General features: G+C 39.5%; 1 protein-coding gene across 1 annotated transcript in view; it reads right to left on the bottom strand.

Annotated features, from left to right (window-relative positions):
- DMTF1 (cyclin D binding myb like transcription factor 1) overlaps positions 1-22,349 on the bottom strand; it is a 30,944-nt gene extending 8,595 nt beyond the window's left edge. The window contains exons 1-12 of the mRNA XM_067316914.1: positions 22,185-22,349; positions 14,428-14,544; positions 13,713-13,832; positions 12,608-12,702; positions 11,721-11,835; positions 8,554-8,630; positions 6,951-7,108; positions 5,995-6,027; positions 4,745-4,854; positions 3,757-3,985; positions 1,897-2,048; positions 219-434 (exon numbers count right to left, since the gene is read on the bottom strand). Coding sequence (XP_067173015.1) covers positions 219-434; positions 1,897-2,048; positions 3,757-3,985; positions 4,745-4,854; positions 5,995-6,027; positions 6,951-7,108; positions 8,554-8,630; positions 11,721-11,835; positions 12,608-12,702; positions 13,713-13,832; positions 14,428-14,536 — 1,414 coding nt within the window. The 5' untranslated portion in view covers positions 14,537-14,544; positions 22,185-22,349. The remainder of the gene's footprint in view (positions 1-218; positions 435-1,896; positions 2,049-3,756; positions 3,986-4,744; positions 4,855-5,994; positions 6,028-6,950; positions 7,109-8,553; positions 8,631-11,720; positions 11,836-12,607; positions 12,703-13,712; positions 13,833-14,427; positions 14,545-22,184) is intronic.
- Positions 22,350-23,314: the final 965 nt, after the last annotated feature.

The following is a 23,314-nucleotide window of genomic DNA, read 5'->3' as shown; positions in this document are numbered from 1 at the left end:
TTCACAAACAACCAACAATGCAGAACAGTAGACCATGGAGAGGAAAGGCTTCTCTCATTCACACCAGCTTCCTTAATCTCAACTTGTTTTAGGGTGGCAAGACCAAAGCAGAACTAACGAAACTCTTTAAGACATGTTTACCACTCCATCATCATCATAACATAAGCAAGCTTTAGGCTTCACTAAAGGACAGTGATTCATCTCTTTCAACTACTTACAGACATGCGTAATCTGGACTGGAATTTGCAAAGCTGCCACCGGGCTTGGTGTGTTGCCTGCATTCTCCTCTAGGCGAGCCACTCGAATCTGTACATGCTGAACCCCCGAACTGGAATTAGTGTTTGGTAATCCACTTCCAGACTTGTTCTCCGAAAGCTGGTGCCCTGGATTGTTTTTTTGGTTCTCATGAAGTTGTTTAAGACCCTTTATTAGCACTGAGAGAAAGAATATTCATTCTAAAGCATGCTGAAGAAGGGCATTTGAAATTCTACATGTGAGATTTATTCAAGATGAAAACAAATCCTTCTGAATTTGGAACCTGAGTAATTTATAGGTATTTCAAATAGAAATTTAGTACACACATAAAACACATTTATAGTCAACTATCGGGGTGAGCTTGATTTTCCTCAAGAAACCTACATGCTTTAGGATGCTTGGGAAAAACAGAAAGCTGATACAATTTTCGACCTCTCTAAAAACATGTACAGTATCTTCCCAAGTTAGTCAAGCCCCAGCGTCACTAGTTGCGTAGTGCTGCAAGCAGAAATAAAACCTCCAATCTTGCAAAAGATGGAAGCAGATTTGTTGAAGAGGTTGAGAGAAGTGCGACTGGAAATAGGGAGCAAGAGACAGAACTAACCTCTCAATGGCTACGCTGCAATTCTTCATCTGCATCTGCAGATAAAGTGGCTGATGGCTCCAATAAAATCACCTACTTCTTCACCATCACCACTGTGATCCCACTGAGGGATCAGTCTGTGTATATAAGTCTGCAAAACAGTCCGCTAAACATCTCCCACTCTTGACAGCATGAGCATTTTGTCTGGGGAATGGGAGTATATCCTGTTGATTCAGTGCTGTATTTCTATTATCAATTATTTGATGGAAGAGCTGTCCGTTTATATGGCTTATGCCATACTGAGCATAGCAGGACAACTCTCTCAATTGCAGCCTCCAGGCATGACTAATGTATAACCACGCTGATGACCACAGCAGAAGCGTCCATTAAATTATGTCTTTCGTTATGACGTATGACTCTCCTCTGGGCTCTTTTTTTCCTCTCCCCCAGACAGAGAAAAGAGGACTGAAGGAAAGGTCATGGAGACTGAAATACCCTTTGGCTCAGGCACTAGCCTTTCTGGGCCAAAAATGAGAACTATTAGAGAGATTTGGGGACCTTTATACTCCATTTCTTCCCCTGCTCTCCATTGTGCAGCCAGTAATATATCTGTGTTCTGTCTACAGGTAAAAATCAGCACCTCAAACAGATTACATTTTAACATTTTAAAGGTAACAGATCTAACCTGGGGTGATATTGTTAGGCTGCAGATACATATCCTCTTCCTGCTGAAGAGGTCACTGCCCTCCATACCAAAGACCATCATCATCCGAGATCTGCCAGCTGAGCTGCTTATATACTTGCTCTCACCTCAGCCAAAATGAGGGGAGTTGACAAAATCTGTTTCAGTTGTATTGTTGGCTTGTTTTGACTGAAACACCTAAGGACTGCTTGTAGGAGCAACTCAGCCAGCAGATCCAAGGGGCCAGTAACTTCCAGCAAAGGAGCAATGCCCTCTTTCGCCAGCAATGCTGTAGGTAGACAACAAAATGCAGCCTTATTCCTTTGACATTTGTGAAGGGAGCTTTCAGAAGGGAAATGTGCAACTAGTACGTTACCAGGGAATGAAACATCTTTGTGGTTTGCAATCTGTCTTTTAATGGTCCACCATTTACTCCGAAGCCACTGTGGTGAGCGGACACTACTCCATCCTTCAGCTAGTAAATCCCAATTGATGTCATTTTCATCAGAAACTTCAAGTTCCGCTATCCTGACAGGATATAGAAAAGATTCATCCGTTAGAAACTACCCTCCAGACCGGAAAGGGTGTTGCACATTTCTGGTCTTGTCACAGTAGCAGAGGCAAAGTGGCATGCTATTGAATAGTCCACCAGAGCTCATGAATCAACATAGGCTTCCAAGGCTCCACGCTGCCAGAGGTCAAGCAGAATCATAAACAAGAGAAGATGGACTAGACCTGTTAGATCATCCAGTCCATCTCCTTGCCATGCAGGATTATTCTTCTTATTACACATACATTAGGGCTTTGACCAAATTATTGTTAAGCATTCCAGATGATGGTACTTGCAATTTTTTTCTTTGGAAAACCATTCCCCAAACATCTCCAAGGCAGGAAATACTTCTTGAGATTCACTCAACTTTCACTTAATTAATTTCATGTTATGATACTTAAGTTACTTCTGTTTTCTCCTAAATAACACTCATCCGTCCTTAACATGGATTTTTGCCTCCTCTCAGATGCTTCTTAGCCAAAGTAGATGAAGTTAACTGTAATATTAAACCATTCCTCATAAATCAATCCCACCAGGCTCTCCAGGTCAGGGACAGTCTTCACACAATTTTGGCAGATGTTATGCACACGCTGGATTCTATGAGAATCTGTTTTAACGAGTTTTTGAATTGATAAATATCTCTGAATTGCCTCCAGCTCATCTGTACCTGGAGCATATCAAAGAGATGTGTGCAGTGAGAAGGGAAAAGATTTCTGTGAAAGTTAAAAAAAAAAAAAAAGTGCTCTTCACAAACCAAGCAATAGCTTGCTAGATTAAAAAAAAAAAGAAAAAAGAAAAAAGAAAGAAAAAAGCTACCAAAAAAACAAGCCTAATGGATGAGTTAAGGATAACAGGGCAAACCAAAACAGATTCTATTTGCATAGAAAAATTAAGAATTATAACCAGCACATATTGAGATGTACAATCAAGTGTCCAATTTGACTTCAAGTCACACAGCTTCAGTAAATTAGTGAACAGTGCTCTGTAAATAATATTTAGATTCCCTCTGTTTCTTGGCTTTTTATTCCCACCCAAAACTATCAATCCATAAAAATCCACTGGCTAAAAAGCCTGAGTTAAAGGCATTCAAAACGGAAGGAGGACTGGAGAGATCAAAAGATTTCCAAAGAGTTACTGAGCTTTTCACTACCAGGTTGCTAGATTGCTAGATCAAATGTAGTCATCAAAGGTGCTGAAATCCAATCAGTGTTTGGTGGCCTACATGAAATTAATTTGCAGTCTCAGTTTAGTTCTTTGTAGACAGACGTCCACATCACAGAAACCACCACCACACTTGACCCTTGTTGGTCATCTCAGCAGAGAGGCCAAGGACTGAATGGGCAGGGAGACTGAACTACCCTCCAGTTTAGGGTTAAAGCGCATTGGTGGGGCAACGTGTGGGGGGCTTGCACGGTTGCTGCCTGTGCTGTACCTGTTCTGTGGAATAAAGAAGACTTCAGTCTCCAGGGCTTTCAATCTGACACCTTTCACGAGCACTAAAATTCACTAAAAAAACAAAAAACAAAAAATATGTTCAATAATAAATCTCTGGGAACTGTAAACACAGCAGTGATTTTTGGAGGGTTCTAGAATTTTTAGTGTCTAAGAAACCAGCAAAAGGGACCCCAGTGGAATCCTGCTAGCATCACATATTATGATCCTTCTAAAATAATTAAAAGAACAAACCTCAATATCAGATTTATTTCATCCTCCTTGGTCCACTCAGTTCCCCCACTTTGTTTCCAGTTCAGATAGTTGAGCCACTTAGAGCGGCACTGCTTTTCAGAGCGTGTTCCAACCCGTTCTGCTACGGCAGCCCACGATACACCTTGTGTGACAATGTCACCTGGTTCTGTGCTAGTTAGCTCATGCACTACTTCTGCTAGTCTTTTTTCTTCTTCTTCTGTCCACTTTCCTGAAAGAGAGAAAAGCCCTCCAAGTTAACTAACAGCTGATGCCATCTGGAGATCTGATCCATAACATGTGAACAGACATTTATCTTCATTGCCTAACGCTTTATTCAAAATGAAAGTATTGACTTGTGCAGAAGATATGACTGTTCTTACTAACAATTTACATTATATTCATCCTTGTTTAACAGATGCATAATTCCACTGTTCTGCTGTCAAGTTCCTTTCTCTTCTCTTTCTCTTTCAGATGAAAGAATCCACACAGAACTTGCCAAAATATTGACCAAAGCAAACTGGTCCAAACTACCTGAACTATATTATTTGCAATAAACTAACCAGGCAAAAGTTTAGTTTACAGTAATTACATGAGGTCTGACTACATTTTTCTTCCATTTGAACACATACATTTCAAAATAAATAATACTTTACTCCCTAAAGTGAAGCTGTCTCCTGACACCTGCATATACAGTATTTGCCTATTAACGTTCATCACAAGAAGTACTTCTTAATCCACCTCAATAAAATATGTTCCAGTAGCATTATCATATGATGGATAATGGACTGCAAAATTAAAGTGGGTTTTCTGATCTTTAAGAAAGGAAAACGCCAAACCCTATACCACATATGTTCCTAAAATGTTCCCAGATTTCACAATATAATTTACCCAGTTCAGAGTTACACACCTCTGAAAACACCATTGACAAAGGCAAAGGTGACACAGTTTTAACTAGAATAGCTATTACTGACACCAGAATTTACCTCACCTGTGTTGCAGGTGTCCTTCATCAATCTGCATCGATCTTTTACAGATGAAGCACTTCTCCCCAGTGCAGCTCCTATTGTGGCCCAATCGTTACCATGCTTTATTCTCAGCCTAAATGAAACAGGCTCATTAGCATTATACCCTATATGAGATTACCAAAATTCTCTAACAGAAAGAGGACATGTGCATTTTATAGGCTAAAGAACAGAATGGGGAGTCACTGTGATACTACAGTATGCTAAACATATTTTCTGTCATCACTGCTAATTTTTACATTTGTTTCAGAAAGTCCTTTGGGCTCGCTAAGCTTCAGGGTGCTCATTTCTAAAATGTGTATAACAATATTTGTCTTGCAGGAGTGTTGTAAGGCTTAACTACTGTGTTAAATACAACATAAAAATTTAGATAAAAATGCAACAACTGTTCTATACAAGTTCCTCAAGGATTTTCAGGTGGTATACAGCCTATTTGAGAAACCCAAATAATGCCTGATGAAAACACAGGCATCCTACAATTCAAATGAGACAAAACACTGTATAATCACGTTCATAATACTATTGTTTTCCTCCCACACATGATATAAGGTTCTTAACATATTGACCCATGATTTATTTATTATGACACATCCGGGACAACAGGCACCTTGCAAGTCACACAAACTTCAGCTAAACTGATATCCAAACAAATACATCAAAACAACATAATATACTGTTTTTTCTCCAGTCTAACACAATTTCTTCAAATTGGTCAAACCAGAAAGCTGCAAGAGGACATGAAACTTGCAGCTCCTGACTTGATTTGGCAGGTTCGTAACTGAAATCAAAGAGCCTTATTGGCAGCTTACAGATATAAGACTTCATAGGGGAAATCCTGCCCTTGACCTGCAACTCTCCTTAGAAATAACCTTTGCTCAGGTTTTCTAAAGAAAGTGGACTTCTGTTTTTCACAAACAACCACATATGAGCTTGTACAAAGCTGAAACATTACTGGTTTCAATAGAAGGCTAGTTTAAAAGCTTTGTTGTATGTTGCTTAAGTCCTGAATTCATACTATCATATATGCAAAACTAATCAGAAAGTAGATTTAATTTCTCTTCAGATTAATTTAAAGTGACCACTATTTTCTGATAGAGTTGGAGTAGTCAAATTTACCTGTGACTTTTCAGTGATTTCATGTAATGAAACCTGTAAAAACTATTCAAGCGGTTAAATAGAACTTTGGTACCATGACCTAGTTAATAAAAAGACTTACTCTTTGAGCTTTTCAATTTCCTCAGGTGTATACCTAAGCAATAGATAAATAAAAAGATATCATTTTATATAAAAATATTTGTGCTGTATGGTTTTTATTAGCCACAATGTACACATTTAATTATCATACAAGATTAAGGAATTTCAACTATATGAAAAAATCTGACTGAATACTTGCAAAGAATGTGAAGAACAAGTTCTATTTTTCCTATTAATGCATTTTTAAAGTTATCTGGTCTAAGGTTCTTCCCATTTACCAGTAATACTCCCCATCCTCAGAGAATTTGATCCTAAGAACATGATTAGAATTTAGTAGATTAGTCTCTTAAAAAACAGCTCTTTTTCCCTCTTAAGTTTATAATTGCCATAAGGCTGAATCTGCATTAAAAAAAAAACAAAACAGCATTGAGATGGCATTTTTAATCTTCATGTATCTTGAAAAACTATAACCTAACGTTATCAGCACCATACCCACTGCTTTACGCACGGGGAAACTAAGGGCACAGGGATTAAGAGCAATTAGCTGAAGGTCACAGTTCTAGAAACAAACTAGACTTCAGCAGATAACCAAGCTTGTTGCAAGATCTTCTAATCGCATCAGAAACCCCTCTGCAGCCTGCTTGCTCTTTTTTTTAAAAGTTGTTTAACACAACTATTATCAGGGCTGATCTAGCCTTGGTCCTGCATTGAATCACAACAGATTAGCTCCTGTAGACAATCAACCCCCACTTGAGCAGGCTGGAGTTCTACCCAGAACTGCCGTCTTGCAATGCTGAATAAATGACAACACAGGCAGAGAAAGCCATTTCTTGGCAGAATTCACCAGAGGTCAGTTATGATCGGGAAGAGCTAGGTCTGTTTGGCTAGAATCCTCTGTCTCACATATAACGTGCCAAACATTAAATCCATGGCCCTACTCATACCAAAAAAAACATGCAGCATTAGAGGTTGTCATACTTTCCAACATGGTTTCTGTCATCATACATGCGAAGAACTCTTCTATAAACAGCAAAGAGAGGCCGATTCAAACCCCAAGCTATTGTCCTGTAGAAATCTTTTCTTTCATCTTTTGACATTTCAAATATTATTTCAGTGGCATCTTTTATTCCACGGGCCTAGGGGGAAGCATTAAAAAAAAAAAAATCTTAAATAGAGTCTCCAAGAAATCAAGAAGCAAAATATTTAAGAACTCAAGTCCAGCACACCATTATACAACTTTCTACGTATTTCAGCTACTACAATCCAAAATTTAAACTAAATGACTATTTATTAATTTAGTTACATCAGATACAGAGCCCTGAACATTAATTTTCTTATACTATTGTCCAAATATACACGGAGGCTCTAACTTTCATCCACGTTGAAAAGAAATTTCAAAAGTGTATTTTGTGGTCAAAAGTTGAGTGTCATTTGGAACATCATGGAAAATATACTTTGGTGGTATTAGCCTGGGGTCACACAATGGAAAGTTGTGAAATAGTTCTATGTCAATTTATTATATAATTACTTACTCTTTATCTGAAAAGATTTTTTTCCAATTAAACTACTCTTCTGTTCTGATGGAAATATTTCAGCTTAAACTAAAAATCACTACATTCTAATTATTCAAAGCAGTAAAACTCCAAAAGACAAGAAAGCAGATAAATGGGAAAATGTGATAAATTTTGACAACTTCTGTATTAGTCAAGAATCAGCAGTAATTCTAAAAAAAGTTACGTAGCTAGCTTAAAAAAGTTTATCTAGATTAAAAAAAAAGTATTATTAGTGCATGATTTTGTGGCAAAAATTCTAATATACATGTGAGCAGGCACACCTGTTTCCACAACTAATACTGAGAATTTTACATGTACATTAATGAAGGCTGAATTCAGGGCTTTTTTTTTTTTTTTTTTTTTTGACCCTCAGATGAAGGATGGTGAACCTCTAATATCCAGGCTGCATTTTCAGCTGTAAGCTTACCACATCACAAGTAAATATGACTTAAGGGCATTTACCAGTGGAAGCATGTTAAATGCATGCCTGTTTCTGCACTGAACCCTGATACTGACATATTAAGGGAAAGAAAACAGATAAAGGCATCCTCTTAGCGTAGTGAACAAATGCATTAATGTATTAATGTATTATATATAAATTATATATAAAAATTATATATAAATTATCATATATAAATGTATTAATACACTGGCAAAGGAGTTTGGAAGTCGTATTCAATTTTTTGCATGGAAAAGCAGCTCTACCTCTAGTGCGATCTTTTTCTCCTGCCTTCACCACAAATTTTATGAGTGATGTATATTCAGGAAGAGAGTTTAAACCACTTGAGCATATTGGTGTGAAATTTTAGAACGCGTTATACTCAGTACACAAATTAAGAGAAGCGTCACATCCAGTAAAGTCTTAAATCCTGTGCATGGATACAATTAACTTATGAACAGGTGATGACTATTTGTACTACGAACTGTTCAGAATCACTTATTTGCACACTCTGGGAAGTACTAAAGAAAGTTTCTAGCAGAAGCTGCATAACCACTCCAACCGGCAGATAACATACTCTAGCACATACCTTTAAATAACGTTCAATGTTACTCATCAAAATGTCAATTTCTTCCTTCGACCACATCCCTTGCTTCCACTTATGGCCTTAAAATAGAAATGACAAACTAATTACCATAGTGAAGGTCAGCAAAATGGAAGAAATCAGAAAACATGAACCTCTTATTATTGCAATTAACAAAGAAAAAGGAGTAGTAATTTTAGCTACTTAAATTAACTAGAATTAATTCAAAACAGATGCTATTTCAGAACCGATGAACAATTCTCAGTAACTGCCAACCTCAAATGTTTAAATAATGTGAGTCAGACCCCTCCTCAAAACCATACATTTTTAAAACAGAACACCATTTTTTCTATGTGCCATCAAGTCACATTTTCAGGCTCTCTCTTCAGCCACAAAGACTGGAAAATTTCTCTTTAAACTGACGGCCGAAATTTTCAGGTACTCAAATGATTCCAGAAGCTGGGACTTGAAAGTAAATGTGACTCATAATATTACTTGAGAAACTGGCAACATGATGGGGTTCTCTTATACGCCTTATCGTTTCCCAACACTTGAGTAGTGCAACCTACTGTGTGGGCTTTTCACAGAGATAAGTGTTCTACCCAGCGTACTCTGACGAGCTGGGTCCTCTCTCTCTCTGTCTCTTTTTTGTATTGGAAATAGTTCCCCGTGGTCACAGTCAAGAGAAAGACTCATGCTGAGTGTTTTATTTCCCAAATAAAAGCGACACATTAATAAAGACAAACCTTATATTTCATCTCTGTCTATGCCCTTAGTAACTTCAATGCCAGCTAAGCTTTAAAAATCAAAAGCAATCAACTGTTATTCAAAAAGAAAACTTCAAACCTGGTGTCTGTCAATAAAAGATTAAAAAACCCCTCCTCCTTTGTATTTATATTTAGGCTCCTCTTTTTTCCCCTTATGCTGATACCATACTTACTAGTAAAAGATCACTTACAATTAAGATTATGCTGGTGACCCAGTTTACATATTGGTGAATGCTGGCTATCTGCCCATCTCTGCTCAGAAAATCAGGGTACTTCCTTCTCAGCCTGCTAATTACCAGAGCAGAGAGGCAGTACACACCAAAGAGACTGTTTATTTAAATGCAGTTATAATGAAAAGTACAAGTATTATTGCTAATGCTCTCCCACTGACGGGAGAAAATACTTCCCTTGTGCCTGATGGCTCCAATCTCTTCTTCCAAAGCTACATAGGCAGAACAATAAATAACCTGTTATTATAGTTGTGATTCTATCCAAGTCTGAACTGACTTAAAGAGAAACTGCTACTCTTTACATGAATAACCTTTAATAGTCAACTATTTCAGGAAAGGAAGTATGTTTTGCCTTTCATATGCTTGCCTATTCAGAGATAATATTATTATAACATGCCCATGGGTCTTGAAAAAAGGATTTCTATCAGCTGGAGACTATCATCAAAATGATGAGTTCTTGCAATACGTGCCAAACTCCTAGCAACTGTAAAAGGAGACGCATACTGGGATTCCTCCACAGCTGATCTCTGACAGAGCACGGAGACCCCAAGAAAGGTGCAGTTAGTATGGTTTCTCAAATATTTTTCTAGGCATGTTTTAATGGAAAGATTTTCCCAGTATTCATCTCTCAATTACAATCCCTAGATTTAGTACCCTCATTCATTCACAACTGTAAATGCCACTTGTGGTTTATGATCACTTAATATGCCCATGAGATGACTAAATAAACACAGTGAGTTTCTAATATGTTTTAACAAGACACACATCAAACAGGCCACCAAGACACATGCAAACAGTCATTTCTCTGCCAAGCCACCACTAAGTGCTCCTTCAGCAACAGCTGAGAATGTGCTGCTCCCAACCAACAGTAAGAAATGCTTTGCCAGTGGCTACTGAAAAGATTATAGTGACCCTGCTGCCTCTCATCCTAAAGCAAGCCAGCTGTAGCAAAAGGGTTTCTCACTTACCCTACCCCAGCTGCCTCAGTGCTGTAATGCAAAGGGGTGTCTTTGCTGTTCTACCTCTCCCACAGTCCCTGGACTGAACAAAGAGCTTAGAAGCTCTATACATCTAATAAATATGAAGGATGGAGAAAACAGGGGGAAATTATTGCCTATCAAAAGCAACTGTCCACACTTGGGATCAGCGAGTGAAACGGACACACAGAATTGGTCAGCTTCCTTCCTCTGTATTTCCCGTATCCAACACCCAGACGCTGCAAGCCTCACCCAAGTTCTCGCACTGACTGCAGCACACTCGGCCCTCTGGAGCAGAACTGACTGTGTAAGAGAGAATTTGATTCTGGGAGGGAAAACCATTTTTTCCTGAAGTTTTATAATAAAAAAGGGTCTAGCTTTGGACTGATTGAGAGAGATTTTCCAGTTTTATTTTCCTACAAAAAAGGCGAGGTCAGGATAAGAACAGTTGACAGATGGGGAAACTGAAGAGACAAGAAGTCTTCATTTGAAACTTAGCTGTTTCCCCTTGTTTAGAAAGGCACCCCAAAAAAAAGCTCTAAAATTCAGTGACTACATGATTGCACAGATACACCTTGAAAGGGAGGAATGGTGATGGAGTGGTATTTTTAGTAGTAGCAGTGATTATTTCAGTAGACTCCGGTCTGCATAATCCCAGCTCTTTCTGAGCCAACTGAACTGCAGAAACTGTTTAGCAAGAATCACAAGAACAGCAGTCGGACTAATAAGCCCCACTTAGAGGAAAGATTCATTAACCTGAGCATAGATTCATTCTTTCATGTTGTGCTCCTCTCTGACTGGAGCTTCCTAGCACCCAACTAGATCAAAAGATCAGGATTGCTAGATCAAGTGGAGCAAACGTACAACTGTCTGCACCATCTGTGCAGACATATTAAGTGTGACAGTTCTCCACCACGGCCACTGGAATCACTGTCACCACTGGAAGTACTATGGCCCCCTCATTCTCTCTAAGCTTATCTGGAGTTCCAACTTTCGCCTTGCATACAAAGTAAAACAGCGATGATGAGGACTTAACACATTAGATCTCTTACTAGTTTTAGATCCCATCTCTTTAAATATTTTCACTAAAAAAGCCAGACCAGAGATTACTTTATGCAACCTCCAAAATATTCTCTGAGGCATCTGGAACAGCTTACTTTTTTACACAGTGTGGGAGAATTTCATTTTAAGTATCCTACCTTTATTTGTTAGGGAATCCTTATCCTCTTTGGTTGTGAACCAGGCTTGACTAACAGCTGACACTTCTTCATTGCCCATTGGGGAAATTTCATCCAGCTGTTCATTCTGAAGAATCTTGAAAAGACAATTAAATCTAGTCAGTTCTAGTCAGATCTTCAGTTCATTCTCACATCTTGCATTTCATATGAAGATATAATTTGAAGGAAAAGGAATCCATCACACCTAGTCACCCTGCTGTGTGCTGAAAAACTGCCTTTTTTTTTTTTTTTTTTAGAAATGGGATTACAAGTACATCTTCCTGTCTTAAAAGACATGAGTAAGACTTAGCATCTTAACACATAGATGTTCTGAGAATTAATCAGATAACATTTGTTCATCCTGTTCAAAATACAGTGAATACCAAGAATCTCACTGGCTTCAGTGGAAAGAGGACTGTGTCCAGTACCTCCAGTATAGAACTTGAAACAGAAAACCCACAAGAAGAACAGAATATAACTATTTGGACTGTTGACAAGAAAAATCACATTTAGACATGTTATAAAGCTTAATTTGTACTCAAAGAACTACAGAAATAACAGGTAAACTTCTCCAATTTCTATGCGGATCACCACAGAGCAAATAATGAGCCTTGGAAGGTTACACCTATTACTGTTTACTGTATTACTCTTTGGGCAGAAAATTACACTACAAATCACCTCTTTCACATAAAAAATGATTCAATTGCACTTTTATAGAACAACATTTTACAAAAAAAGATCTGTGTTCACACATATCAGTTTCATACTAAAAATACTCATATTCATTTAGTAAGCCCTTTCTGTTTATTTCCCTTTTAATTTAAATAAAAATACATGTCAAATAGGTCAATTTTGAAGTTTTACTGTACCTGAATCTGAGTAACAGTTCCTTCATTAATCTCATCTTCAGCTACCTCAGTGGTAGCAGTCATGGTCACCTCAAAGCTCTGATCATTTTCTGAAACTTCAGAATGGGTAAGTTAGTTGTATACCTTACTCTTAGAACATTTGTTATGAATGGCATAGGTTTTATAAATTGCTATCTTTGCAGTGAAAATTGTTAGAGTGGTCTTACTTGGTATTTGTTTATTGACATAGTAAAATCACCAGCTGATTACCAACAGTTGCTCTTCATGAATTTTAAATTAAGGGTTTAAAAACATTGTTTTACTTTTGACTATAACTAAGAGCTAATGTAAATAAATAACAAACAAACAAATAAATAACACCGACATAAATAAAAGACTCTTAGTTGATGCAAACAGTACTATATTAATGCTTCTTTTCCAGCCCTACTTTCATTATTTTCCAATTATTAAACTTTCCAATCTTTTGGCAGCATTCTTTCTCCCCCATTTTTTTTTTTCAACTTCGACATGATGATTCCTTTACCTCTAAAGAGTTTCTGTTAGGTTCCAAATACATAACCACTCTAGGTGTTGTAAGTAGATATTTTAGATCTGTTTTTCCTTCTGTTTGAGAAATTGCATTAAGCTATACACAATATTTGATGAATTTCCTAAGTCTCAAATTCACCACTCAGCCTACCCTTTGTACTACAGCAATCTGTACCTTAAAAAGACCATGTGTTTGCAACAGATATACAATTTTTCTCAGTATTTTAAAACATGGAAATACTAACTATACCGTTTGGTCATTAAAAAATTAATCTCACAAGCTCTTTGCAAGAGTACAGCATTTACTTTGCTGTTCATTCACCTATCTTTCAACTTGTGCAATGCACCTTTGCCTGCAGACCTCTATCTCTGAGGCAGGTTTATTTCACCAGTACTGCATAGAGACAGATTGCTGCAAAAACAGCTAAGGCTCATGAGAGATAAAGGTGATACACAAATTTAAGGTATCAACAAAATTTTTAAAACATGCAAAATATTGAATGTGATTAGAAGAGGCCACTTTTCACCTTTACCAACAAAAACATCTGCTTGAAGAGCACACAAACTTACAACTTACTTGGAACTGCAACAACAGAAATGCATGGAGTGGAGTCATCAAGACTTTGATCATCCTCTGATAAGCAAAGCCTCTTGTGTGGAGGTTCAGTGCTGTCTTCAGAGTCTACTTCATCAGCTTCTGAAAACAAAAACATAGGCAGGTCACTTTCTGTTAACAAAGCGGAGCTCTTGAAATAAATCTAGCAACAATGACCAAAACAAAAGGCAGAAGCAAAAGTGATGGGCTGGTTCAGAGCTTTACTGCTGCCCCAGATCTAAGCGTAAACTATGGACAATAACAGTTCATGTGCTTTCTTCAATGTACTTAAAAAACAAAAAAAACCCAAAAAACAAAAAACCCCACACAACCTCATAAAAACCATAAATGCCATCCACAATCCACTATCCTTTTCAACTTATCTCTCTGCCATGTAAACAAAAACCTTAAGTCTGCACAAACTTGGGTATGTGCTCAGCTCTAATAACCCATTTCCACTGAAATAAATCAGGATAGCTATATCCTTAAAGTTAGGCACATACATAAGTTATTTTTCGATTCACATCCAATTTGACATTTCATCCTCCTTTAAATTCAAACAGAATAAACCCTGGCTCAAAAAGCAAACAGAATCCAAATATCTCATCTAATTTGGAGAGAGGCCGCAGAGACCAAGAAGTACAGTAGCTGGATCAATGAAAAGTGATGAAAAATGCTATGAAATACAATTGTATACCATTTTGAGGGCAATGAAGTATAAGGTTCCCTTCAGTGTCCTGGGTCAAAGTCACAGAGTTCACGGTTTCTACTGTCACTGTGTCAGACTCTTCTTCAACTGTGCTCATACTCAAACCTGAAAGAGTAATACACAGATTACTTTTCTTCAGTCCAGCTGCCACTTCGGTTGTCCATAATGCTGTTTCCTTTATCTCAAACAAGCAGCATAAACTCTCATACAGAACGATGAATCTGTTTCATTGTTTCACACCAGCAATTCCAGGGCTTAAGAAGTTTAGCCACCGTTGCTTTTCCTGCACACTTACACATCATGTAGAGTAACATCAGATAGTTTCAAAAGTACTTTTCTAGCTAAAAATAGTATAAAGTCCCCATTGAAGAGCATTTGCCATCTTCACGGGACAGAAGTCACCCAAGAGTATGGAAAGGATCTTTTGTAAGTAATAGTTTGCTTGAATTTACAAGTTGGGAATATAAAAAGAAGGGACCTTGCAGGTGATACAATCAATTTTCCAGTCTGCACAGGATTATTTCTTGCAGTACATTTTGTACTGCTTTGTCCAATTTTAGCATTTCATCAATTAGGCTTCCAGTGGACTCCCCTTAAGAGACACACTGTGCCAAGTAGTTCAGGAGGACAGCATCTAGAGCAGGCAAGGCTGGCAGATAAACAAGTTGCAAGTAGTAAGAGATCATGCTACACTCTAACAGCTCCCTGTCAGTCAGAATAGATTTCCAGTTGTTGGAATTCATCCTATTGCTTCTCTTTATGCCCCTTAAGTTATCTCTCCAATCTTACCCACTGCACCCTTTTCATACCACAGACTTCAGTCATTATTTTCCAAATTAAATATAACTAGTTCTCACATATAAACAACTGCTTCTGATGCATTTCTCCATTCCCTCCCTTTTTATCCTACACTTTTGAGTAATGCAGTCCCTCAAATTAATGTTCTAGCTGCAGGCACATGAAATTACTATTGCGAGAGATAGCAGCATCCCTGCTATACAAAACAGTCTCAAACAGGCTGCACGATTTTACACTGACTGCTGCACCTATGTAAATATTGCAAGTGTGTTATTAATGTGCTGCTCTTGTCTCTTATTCCTTTTTCTCTACTCCGTGTTTAATCTACTGCTTTATATTATTTTTACAAACCTATGCTATGACTCTGTCAGTGTTTCTAAATTCTCTACATCTTCTCATACTATTTGTCTCTTTAGTATTTGTAACATTTTTCATTTGACAATTTTCCCATAATACAACCTTCGAAGGCCAGTCAGGACTGAGAAATATTTTTGTAATGTTATACTGTTCATAGCTGCACTCTTTATAGATTGCTAAGTTTCAAAGTTTTATTCTTCTTCCACCTGTATAATTAACTTCTGAATGCTATTTTTTTTAACCATTGAAACAATATGAACAACAGAACAGCTGGGTGCAAGCACTCGCCAGTAAAAAAATTACTCGGAAAATAAGTTATCTGGGGTAAGCAGTATACACTGAAATCAGTGAGCTAGAGCAATACTTCTGATAATCTCGTAAATACTATGAGGAAACCCAGAGTATTACTAGCCTGTAAGAATTTCAATTTAAACTAGCACTGTTACTAATTTTGAAAAACAGCCTGAATCCCTCAAAGACAAAGAAATGTAAGTTCTGCTGCAGCAGAGGATAAATGAAATCACATCTTAAATATTCAGAAGCTTTGCAAAGATCTCATCACTTTTGAGCACTTGGATTTGGTGAGTCCACCTTTCACAGATCTTTGTAAGAAGAAAATGTCACCTAGACAATATCACCTATTTTTCCTTTAAGTTCTTTCTAGTCTTCTTCTGTGTTTTTCATACATCAACAACAGAAAAAAAAATACTTATAACTTTTTTTTAATGCCAGGGTAGTGCCATCAACAATTTTAACTTATATCTCAAAAAATCATTGATAGTAACTTTTAAGAATCACAACTATATTACAATCTTCAATGTAGCAGGTAGGGATATCCATTCACCCATCCACTCGTACATGAAATTTAAAACCCGTATTTTATCACCTGTGTAACATTAACAATACTGCCTTGGCGGAAATGATTTCATTTCTAATTAGAAAACATGTTCCTTGGTATTGAGGATTCCTAGCAGGAGCAGTATTTTCTTGGAAAGATAAAGACTACTGCCAGTCTTTTAATAAAATTACTTATCACCGCTCAAGCTTGAAGAAGATGTGGCACTTCTTTGAGCATGCTTAGTGACTGATTTCTAGAATGAAGCGATATTATCCTTCTGAACATCTCAAAAATTTCAGATACTGTTAACATTTTAAATCAGAGGGTTCTCAAACCGACTTTAATCATCTACCATCAGCAACAGCTCCTTGCCACATGCAAGTGTAAGAGGAAACCACCTCCTTGTGATTCATCTGCTTATGAGTTTTAGAGCCTCTGCCCTATCTATTCTTTACTAGTATACCTTACTACTATGTTTTACTAATGTCTACTGCATGGCTATAGTACTGATTTTAAGAAGAAGAAGAGGCATCTTTAACTCTAAAGGAGAAGAAACAAACTGTTATAGCTAAATGACAAGATTGTAATTTCTTCGACCTAATTTTGAGCTGTTCATTTAATTTTGGGGGAGTTAATAAATTGGATGGCTCTGGAGGACAAACAGAAATAGGAAAGATTCTCTTTTTCATGTTTATTACATGCACTTTTTGAATAACTTTTATTATGAGGAACACTGTAGTAAATTCCCAGCAAAGTTACTTGAAATGCCACGGATTATTCCTCTTTAATTATATGTGAGCAGCTATTGATAAAACTTATTTCTCCCACAATATGCTGAAAGCACCTATTTTTGCTCTTACCACTATGAAGGCTTGAAAGACACGAGATTTACTTTTATAAAGCAATTTATGTCATTCATGTATTTCAGCTAAAGCATATTTTTATCTATCTAGAAGAAGAGGAAACTATAGTACCATCAACAGCAGAAGATGCAGAACGTGTAGAACAGCATTCTTTCTTTTACTGAAAGAATTCTGAAAAATGGAAGATAGATAAAACTGATAGAAAGATAACAAAGCTGGACATTTTTTTCATCAGGTACTCAAGACTTTTTGAGAATTAGAGGAATGTGCTTACAGGAGTAGGTTCCCAAGTCAAAAACACAGAGTAATTGGGCTTATCTGTTTTGCATTCTCTCCCTCGCTGGTTCTCCATGTTAAAAGAGAGATGGATACAGCACAGGAGGGGTCCATACTTCCAAACCTGAACTGTCCGTGGAAGAGAAAAAAAGAGATATGCCATGCTCAGTGCATAGCTGCTGCTCTGTCACTTCCATACAAAAGCAGCTATAACAGGACTCTAAATTATGCAACAACACGAGGCAGCGCATCCAACAACAGCGCTGATCCTTCTGATCAAGTTAATCTCTGCAGATGTCTGCTTGAGATCCCAGCTGCTCCTTCTAAAGCACCAAACACTGTGCACAGCACATTCTCCAAGGAACGGAGTTTTCCAAAGAAGGAAGCACTCCTCAGTGTAAATCCTGGACCGAGCAGGATTTCGTAACTTTTTGCCAACCTCCCAAGAACAGTTTATCCCAATTCTAAGATGAAATAACAGATAAGAGCCAACAGTAAGTGCAGGCTCTCTAAAAAAGACAATTTTGTTCCATGCCAGATATTTGAGATTTAGAATATTTTAAGTTTTCTGAGTTAAGGTAATAATCACAACCAAGCCTCGACAAAAACTGAACAAGAGCCAAGTCCTTGACTTCCCAAGTGGAAAAATCCCCATCAACTTTAAAGGGTGTGGAGTGGACCTGAGTCGAAAAACTGACTGCAAAAAACAAGAAGAGCCAAGTCAAAGCCAAAAGCATATTTTGGACATTACTTTTTATTCATCAAACTACACAAATACAAGAGAAACATGAAGAAACAAAGAAACTTACTCTTTCGAGACACAGTTACACCGGGACAAGAGCCCTAACCCATGAAGAAATAGATTAGTGACTGAACGGTGAGAACAAAAGAAAAAAAAATCTTGCATTACTGTAGCAGTTACTTCTGCTTGAATATGAAACAATCTCCAGATCCTATGAAGATCACTGCTTTCCACTTGAATAATGATGGAACCACCACGTATGATGGAGATCTATTGCATATGATGTATGATGGAGTCACTTGAAGTTCAGGGTGAGTGCAGTGAAGAATGCAAAGTGCTGCCGCAGGAGACAACACCCTCTAACGCAGGCTTCTTCGAGACTGACTGCAGGGACACTGTACTTGCTGGTTGTCCTTGATTTATCACGGGATGACAGCCGGAGCCACATTAAACAATGCTGTACCACTGCAAAGGTCTTTCAGCATGTGCCATGCAAATCCCATTTAATACAAACACCTGCACATCCACTACACATCCCCTATTGAAAAAGTTAACTACACAAACTTAATGATAGCCTATAGTCCTTAATTACTGAAAATTATGACATGAATAGTCTCTCCATCTCCAAAACATCACCTTCGCATAAATTCACTGAAAATAAGCGTCTGTTTTTGAAAATGCAGTTTTCTGGTTGAAACAAAAAGGTTACTCCTTTCATTCTAAATTCATGCCTCAAAACATTTTTTAATGCTAAATTCAAGCACACTCTCTAAAAAACACAAGTCTACTACTAATGATGTTAGCTTGTGGGGGAAGGGAACACATTGTTGGAGGCACACACACTAACCGTGGATGCGTATTAAGAAACGTAGCAAAGATAGCACATTGGTAGCTTAGATATTTATGTAAATTTAACATGCACTTCTTGCATTGTTAGATTTTTGGGTGTATTTACCTATTTAGCCAAACCTAACATTTTTAAGAGTGATTACAATTTTAAGTTTCTACATGCAGCCTAACAGATACTAAAGCATTTTGCCCACAAGTATTATTAATATATAATTCCAATATACCTTTTCCAGGGCAGCTATCCACTAAAGGCACATAGTATAGCAGTTCTTATTTGTTTGGGAAACATGCAGCAGATTTAGGCAAAAAATAACAAAGACGATTTTACACTAAGTTGCAAAAAATGAACATTTTGATACAAAATTCTTACAATTCTAAAACACAGGAGGACGGGCTCAAATGTTCTGTGGGCTGTAAGAGATTAAATAGCAGTTCTATACACTAAGAAATATTATTTTCCCCCTTGCAGATAGAATTGTCCTAATTCATAGTTATTAACAGAATGTCAAATGCCTTGTCTTGTCTTCTGTGTACTGCTGTAAATCTTTTAAATTTTCTACATGCATCTGTATTAAAGGCTATGTAGAAGTGTATTTCACTAAATTCTGTAAAAAGCAAAAATTGAAGTTTACTGAGAGGCTACCAGCTATTAAACAGGAAAAATCTTACTGGAAGCACTCAGGTTTCACTGCATTTATTCAAGACTAACACAATGGAAACAAGGTGATTACATGACCCCATATACCTTTTATTTAAGGAAGCCCAAAATGTTTAGTGTATTCCATACCTCATATGTTATGCAGTCAACAAGTCATAAATCAGGAGTTTTTAACAACTCAGTACTAGTTTGCTTATGTTATTATTTAACAAAACACCTTCTTGTCACACCAAATGGGTTTGATTCAAATCTAAAAAACATCACAAAAGAATCGTCTTGAACAGCTGCAACAATGGATGCAAGACGGGGACCAATCCGGACAGATTTCAAACAAAAGGACCCCAAACCAGAGTTCAATACATAAAAAGATTTATTAAACTGTATCAGTATGAGATTACAGGCTTATAAGAACAGTTACATTCTACTCATCAATGGTATTTAGAGCAGAGGGCTATCACAGAAATGGAAGACGTACACTGGGACAAACTGGTCTGATTTGCATCAATGTAAATTTGGCAGAACTCCATGAAGCCTATCCGTTGATATTTTAATAAAAAGCACTAAGCATGCTTTAAATGTCACACAAGGGGAAAAAAGTGTTAGCTGTTTCAGAAGAAAAAAATATAGAAAACTCAACCTACAGTGTCATGTCTCCCACCCCCCCCCCAAAAAAAAAAAATCTCAGGCACAAGGTTTTAGGTGTGGATAAAATCTTGGTAAGACTGATATGTACAAAAACACACAAAAGTATTTAAATGCAGCTGCATTATAAGCATTCCAATTACCTCTTCACCGTTATAACAAGCAGAAATTTAGCATGTAATAAAATATGAACAGCTGATTGTAATCCTAATTGTAAAAGGCATAAGACTGATAGAGAAATCCACAGCTCTGCTGCTTTTTGATGGATGAACATAGAATTAACTCTCATAAATGTGAAAGGGACTATTATAAACAGTAAGATACAATATGGACACATGGTGAGTACTTTGAAGGTCTTTGTGTCTTATACATCCACCCTTTATAATTTTTAATGGTTAAAATGAAATCTGTATTTTAGAGGCACTCTAATTAAGGAGCTTTATTTAATATTCAGCCACTTGGGTAAACCATCAAACATGATACATAAACTTTCAGCAAGTGTCCAGAAAAACAAGTACCAAGTTGTTACCATTACTATACTCATCTGAATTGATAGAGATTAAAATTGTAATTAGATGTTTCCACCTCATTATGAAGGCTACATCTTCTACTTTTCTAAGATGGTTTCACCTACGCTGTCAAGAAACAATACCAAGCAGTGCTGGCAAACAAAAAGCATCTTCTAGATTACTTCAATATTTAACTTCAATGTCCAGGTGGGACTGAATTAAGATCACTATAAACAAGTGCATACAAACACTATCTGTCAGGTGAAGAGATGCTGTGTAAGACATAACCTTGCACTTCTCAAAAAAATAGTTCCTAGCAGAGTAATACGCTTCACCATGCCCAAGCGCACAACCAAGAGACCTCAAAAACAGAAAAAAATCGTGCTCCTTCATTTTGGTAAAACACTGAGCATAACTCCGGCACAAAAAAGCCTGGTATTGCTCTTAGAAGAAATCCCTGCTCTCAGCAGAGTTATACAATTAGGAATTCACTTAAAAAAATAACGCCCCGAGCAACCTCAAATCACAACAGTTACAAAAAAAAAAAAAAAAAAAAAAAAACAGATAAAAGCCACAAGCTTAGGACACCCCGACCACAGACCCAGAGAAGGGAAAAGAGAGCTTTAAACGTGCTCATGCAGGTGGCCTTTTATTGCAGACATCCAAGGGGGAGGGGGCGCGAACAAAAATAGCAAACAAAAAGCCGCCCCCCACCCCCCCGGCACCGCGGTTTGGGAGCTTCGCGGTTTGGGAGCTTCCAGATTTTCCCTCATTTCACACCCCCCCCACTCCCCTCACGCTGCGCAGCGCTCCGCGGCCCCGCAGCACCCCGGAGAGGCGGCGGCGGCCCGGCCGCAGCCCAGGGCAGAGCGCCGGCGGCCCCAGCCCCCGGCGCCGCGGCGGGGAAGAGCCCCGCGGGCGGCGGCCCCCCGCTGCCCCCCGGCCGCCATTTGGCCCCGCGCTGGCGCCGCCGCCATTTTCCCCTCCTCGCGGCGGGCGGCGGCGCTGGCCGAGGCCCCGCCAGCCCCGCTGCCGGCCCGGCCCGGCCCCAGCTCGGCCCGGCCGCGGCTGAGGCTGAAGCTGAGGTGCGGGGCCGGCCGCGACCGCCTCCCCGTCGCAGCCCCCTCATCCCGCCCCGCGCCGCCGCTGCCGCCGCCGCCCCGCGGCCCGGCCGCTCCCGGCCCTGGCAGCCCGCAGGCCCCCGCGCACTTACTTCCTGTTTTGGGTCCGGGCACTTGAGAAACCAGGATGGAGACTCCGAAGTACCAGGATGGAGGCGCCGAGCGGCAGCGAGCGGCGAGTGGGGGAGGAGGAGGCGGAGGAGGAGGCAGCGGCGGGGCCGGGCCGGGCGCAGGCAGCCGGCGCAGCCCGCCGGAAGGTCCTGCCGCCCGCCCGCCGCGCCTTCCGCCCTGCCGCCGCGCCACAAAGCGCACGGCGCGGGACCCGCCGCCGCGCCGCGCCACAAAGCGCACGGCGCGGCCCGCTCCCCCCTCCCCCGGCCCCGCTCCCCCTCCCGCCTCGTTCCCCCCCCCGCCCCGGCGCAGCGGCCGCCCCCGGCTCGGCCCGCCGTGCGGGCGAAGCGGGGCTCCCCTCCTCCCCGCCTGGGACCCTCTTTCCACCCGAGCTTCCTTCGTGGCTCCCGCTTCCCTCCTGCCTCACATTCCCCCCCCCCCCCAAATGGCCAGTTACCCGAAATGAGCCTCAAAATTCAACATAAAGAAGCAAAACCCTTACGTCCGGCTATGCACGGCTCGTGGTGCCGGGTGTGTACAGGCCTCCTGGCCCTTCTCAAAAAGTCGCTGGTGATACAGGCTTGACCAAGATCAGGTTTTGGCCCCAAATCCGGACTAGGCCCCTTTCAGAGCCCTTCTTGCGGAAGCGTGCCTGCCGAAGGGCAGCGCGAAGGGGGATTTCTCTTTTCTTTCTGAAAGGTTTCTCTGTGGTAACAAATGGTCTGGAAAACAGAAACCCCACGCTCCAGCTCTTCAGAGGGGCACGCGCAGACTTTCCCCGGGCACAAACCGGGTCAATTTGGGCTCTCTCCATGGGAAGGAACCAGAGCGGCCCAGTGGTCCATCCACTGCCAGGGTTTTTCTGTGTAATATGTTCACTAAACTTGTACTGCAAAATCTCCTTTTGGATACTTCCCTTATACGGTGGAACTTGGGTCATATCCTCCCCCAAACCTTCCCAAACTAGCTTTAAAATATGCCCATGTCATCACTTATTAAATGGTAAAGAAATGCAGGTTTTCGTGTTCTGTGCGCGTTTTGAGATGCCGCTGGTGGAAGCAAAACTGCACGTGGAAAAGGCTCTGTGGAAAAGCCAGAAGGGAAGATGTGG

Source organism: Apteryx mantelli, chromosome 1 (assembly GCF_036417845.1).
Source record: "Apteryx mantelli isolate bAptMan1 chromosome 1, bAptMan1.hap1, whole genome shotgun sequence".
In the NCBI taxonomy this organism is placed as follows: domain Eukaryota; kingdom Metazoa; phylum Chordata; class Aves; order Apterygiformes; family Apterygidae; genus Apteryx; species Apteryx mantelli.
The sequence above is the reverse complement of the archived record's forward strand: the minus strand, read 5'-3'. Positions and strand labels throughout refer to the sequence as shown.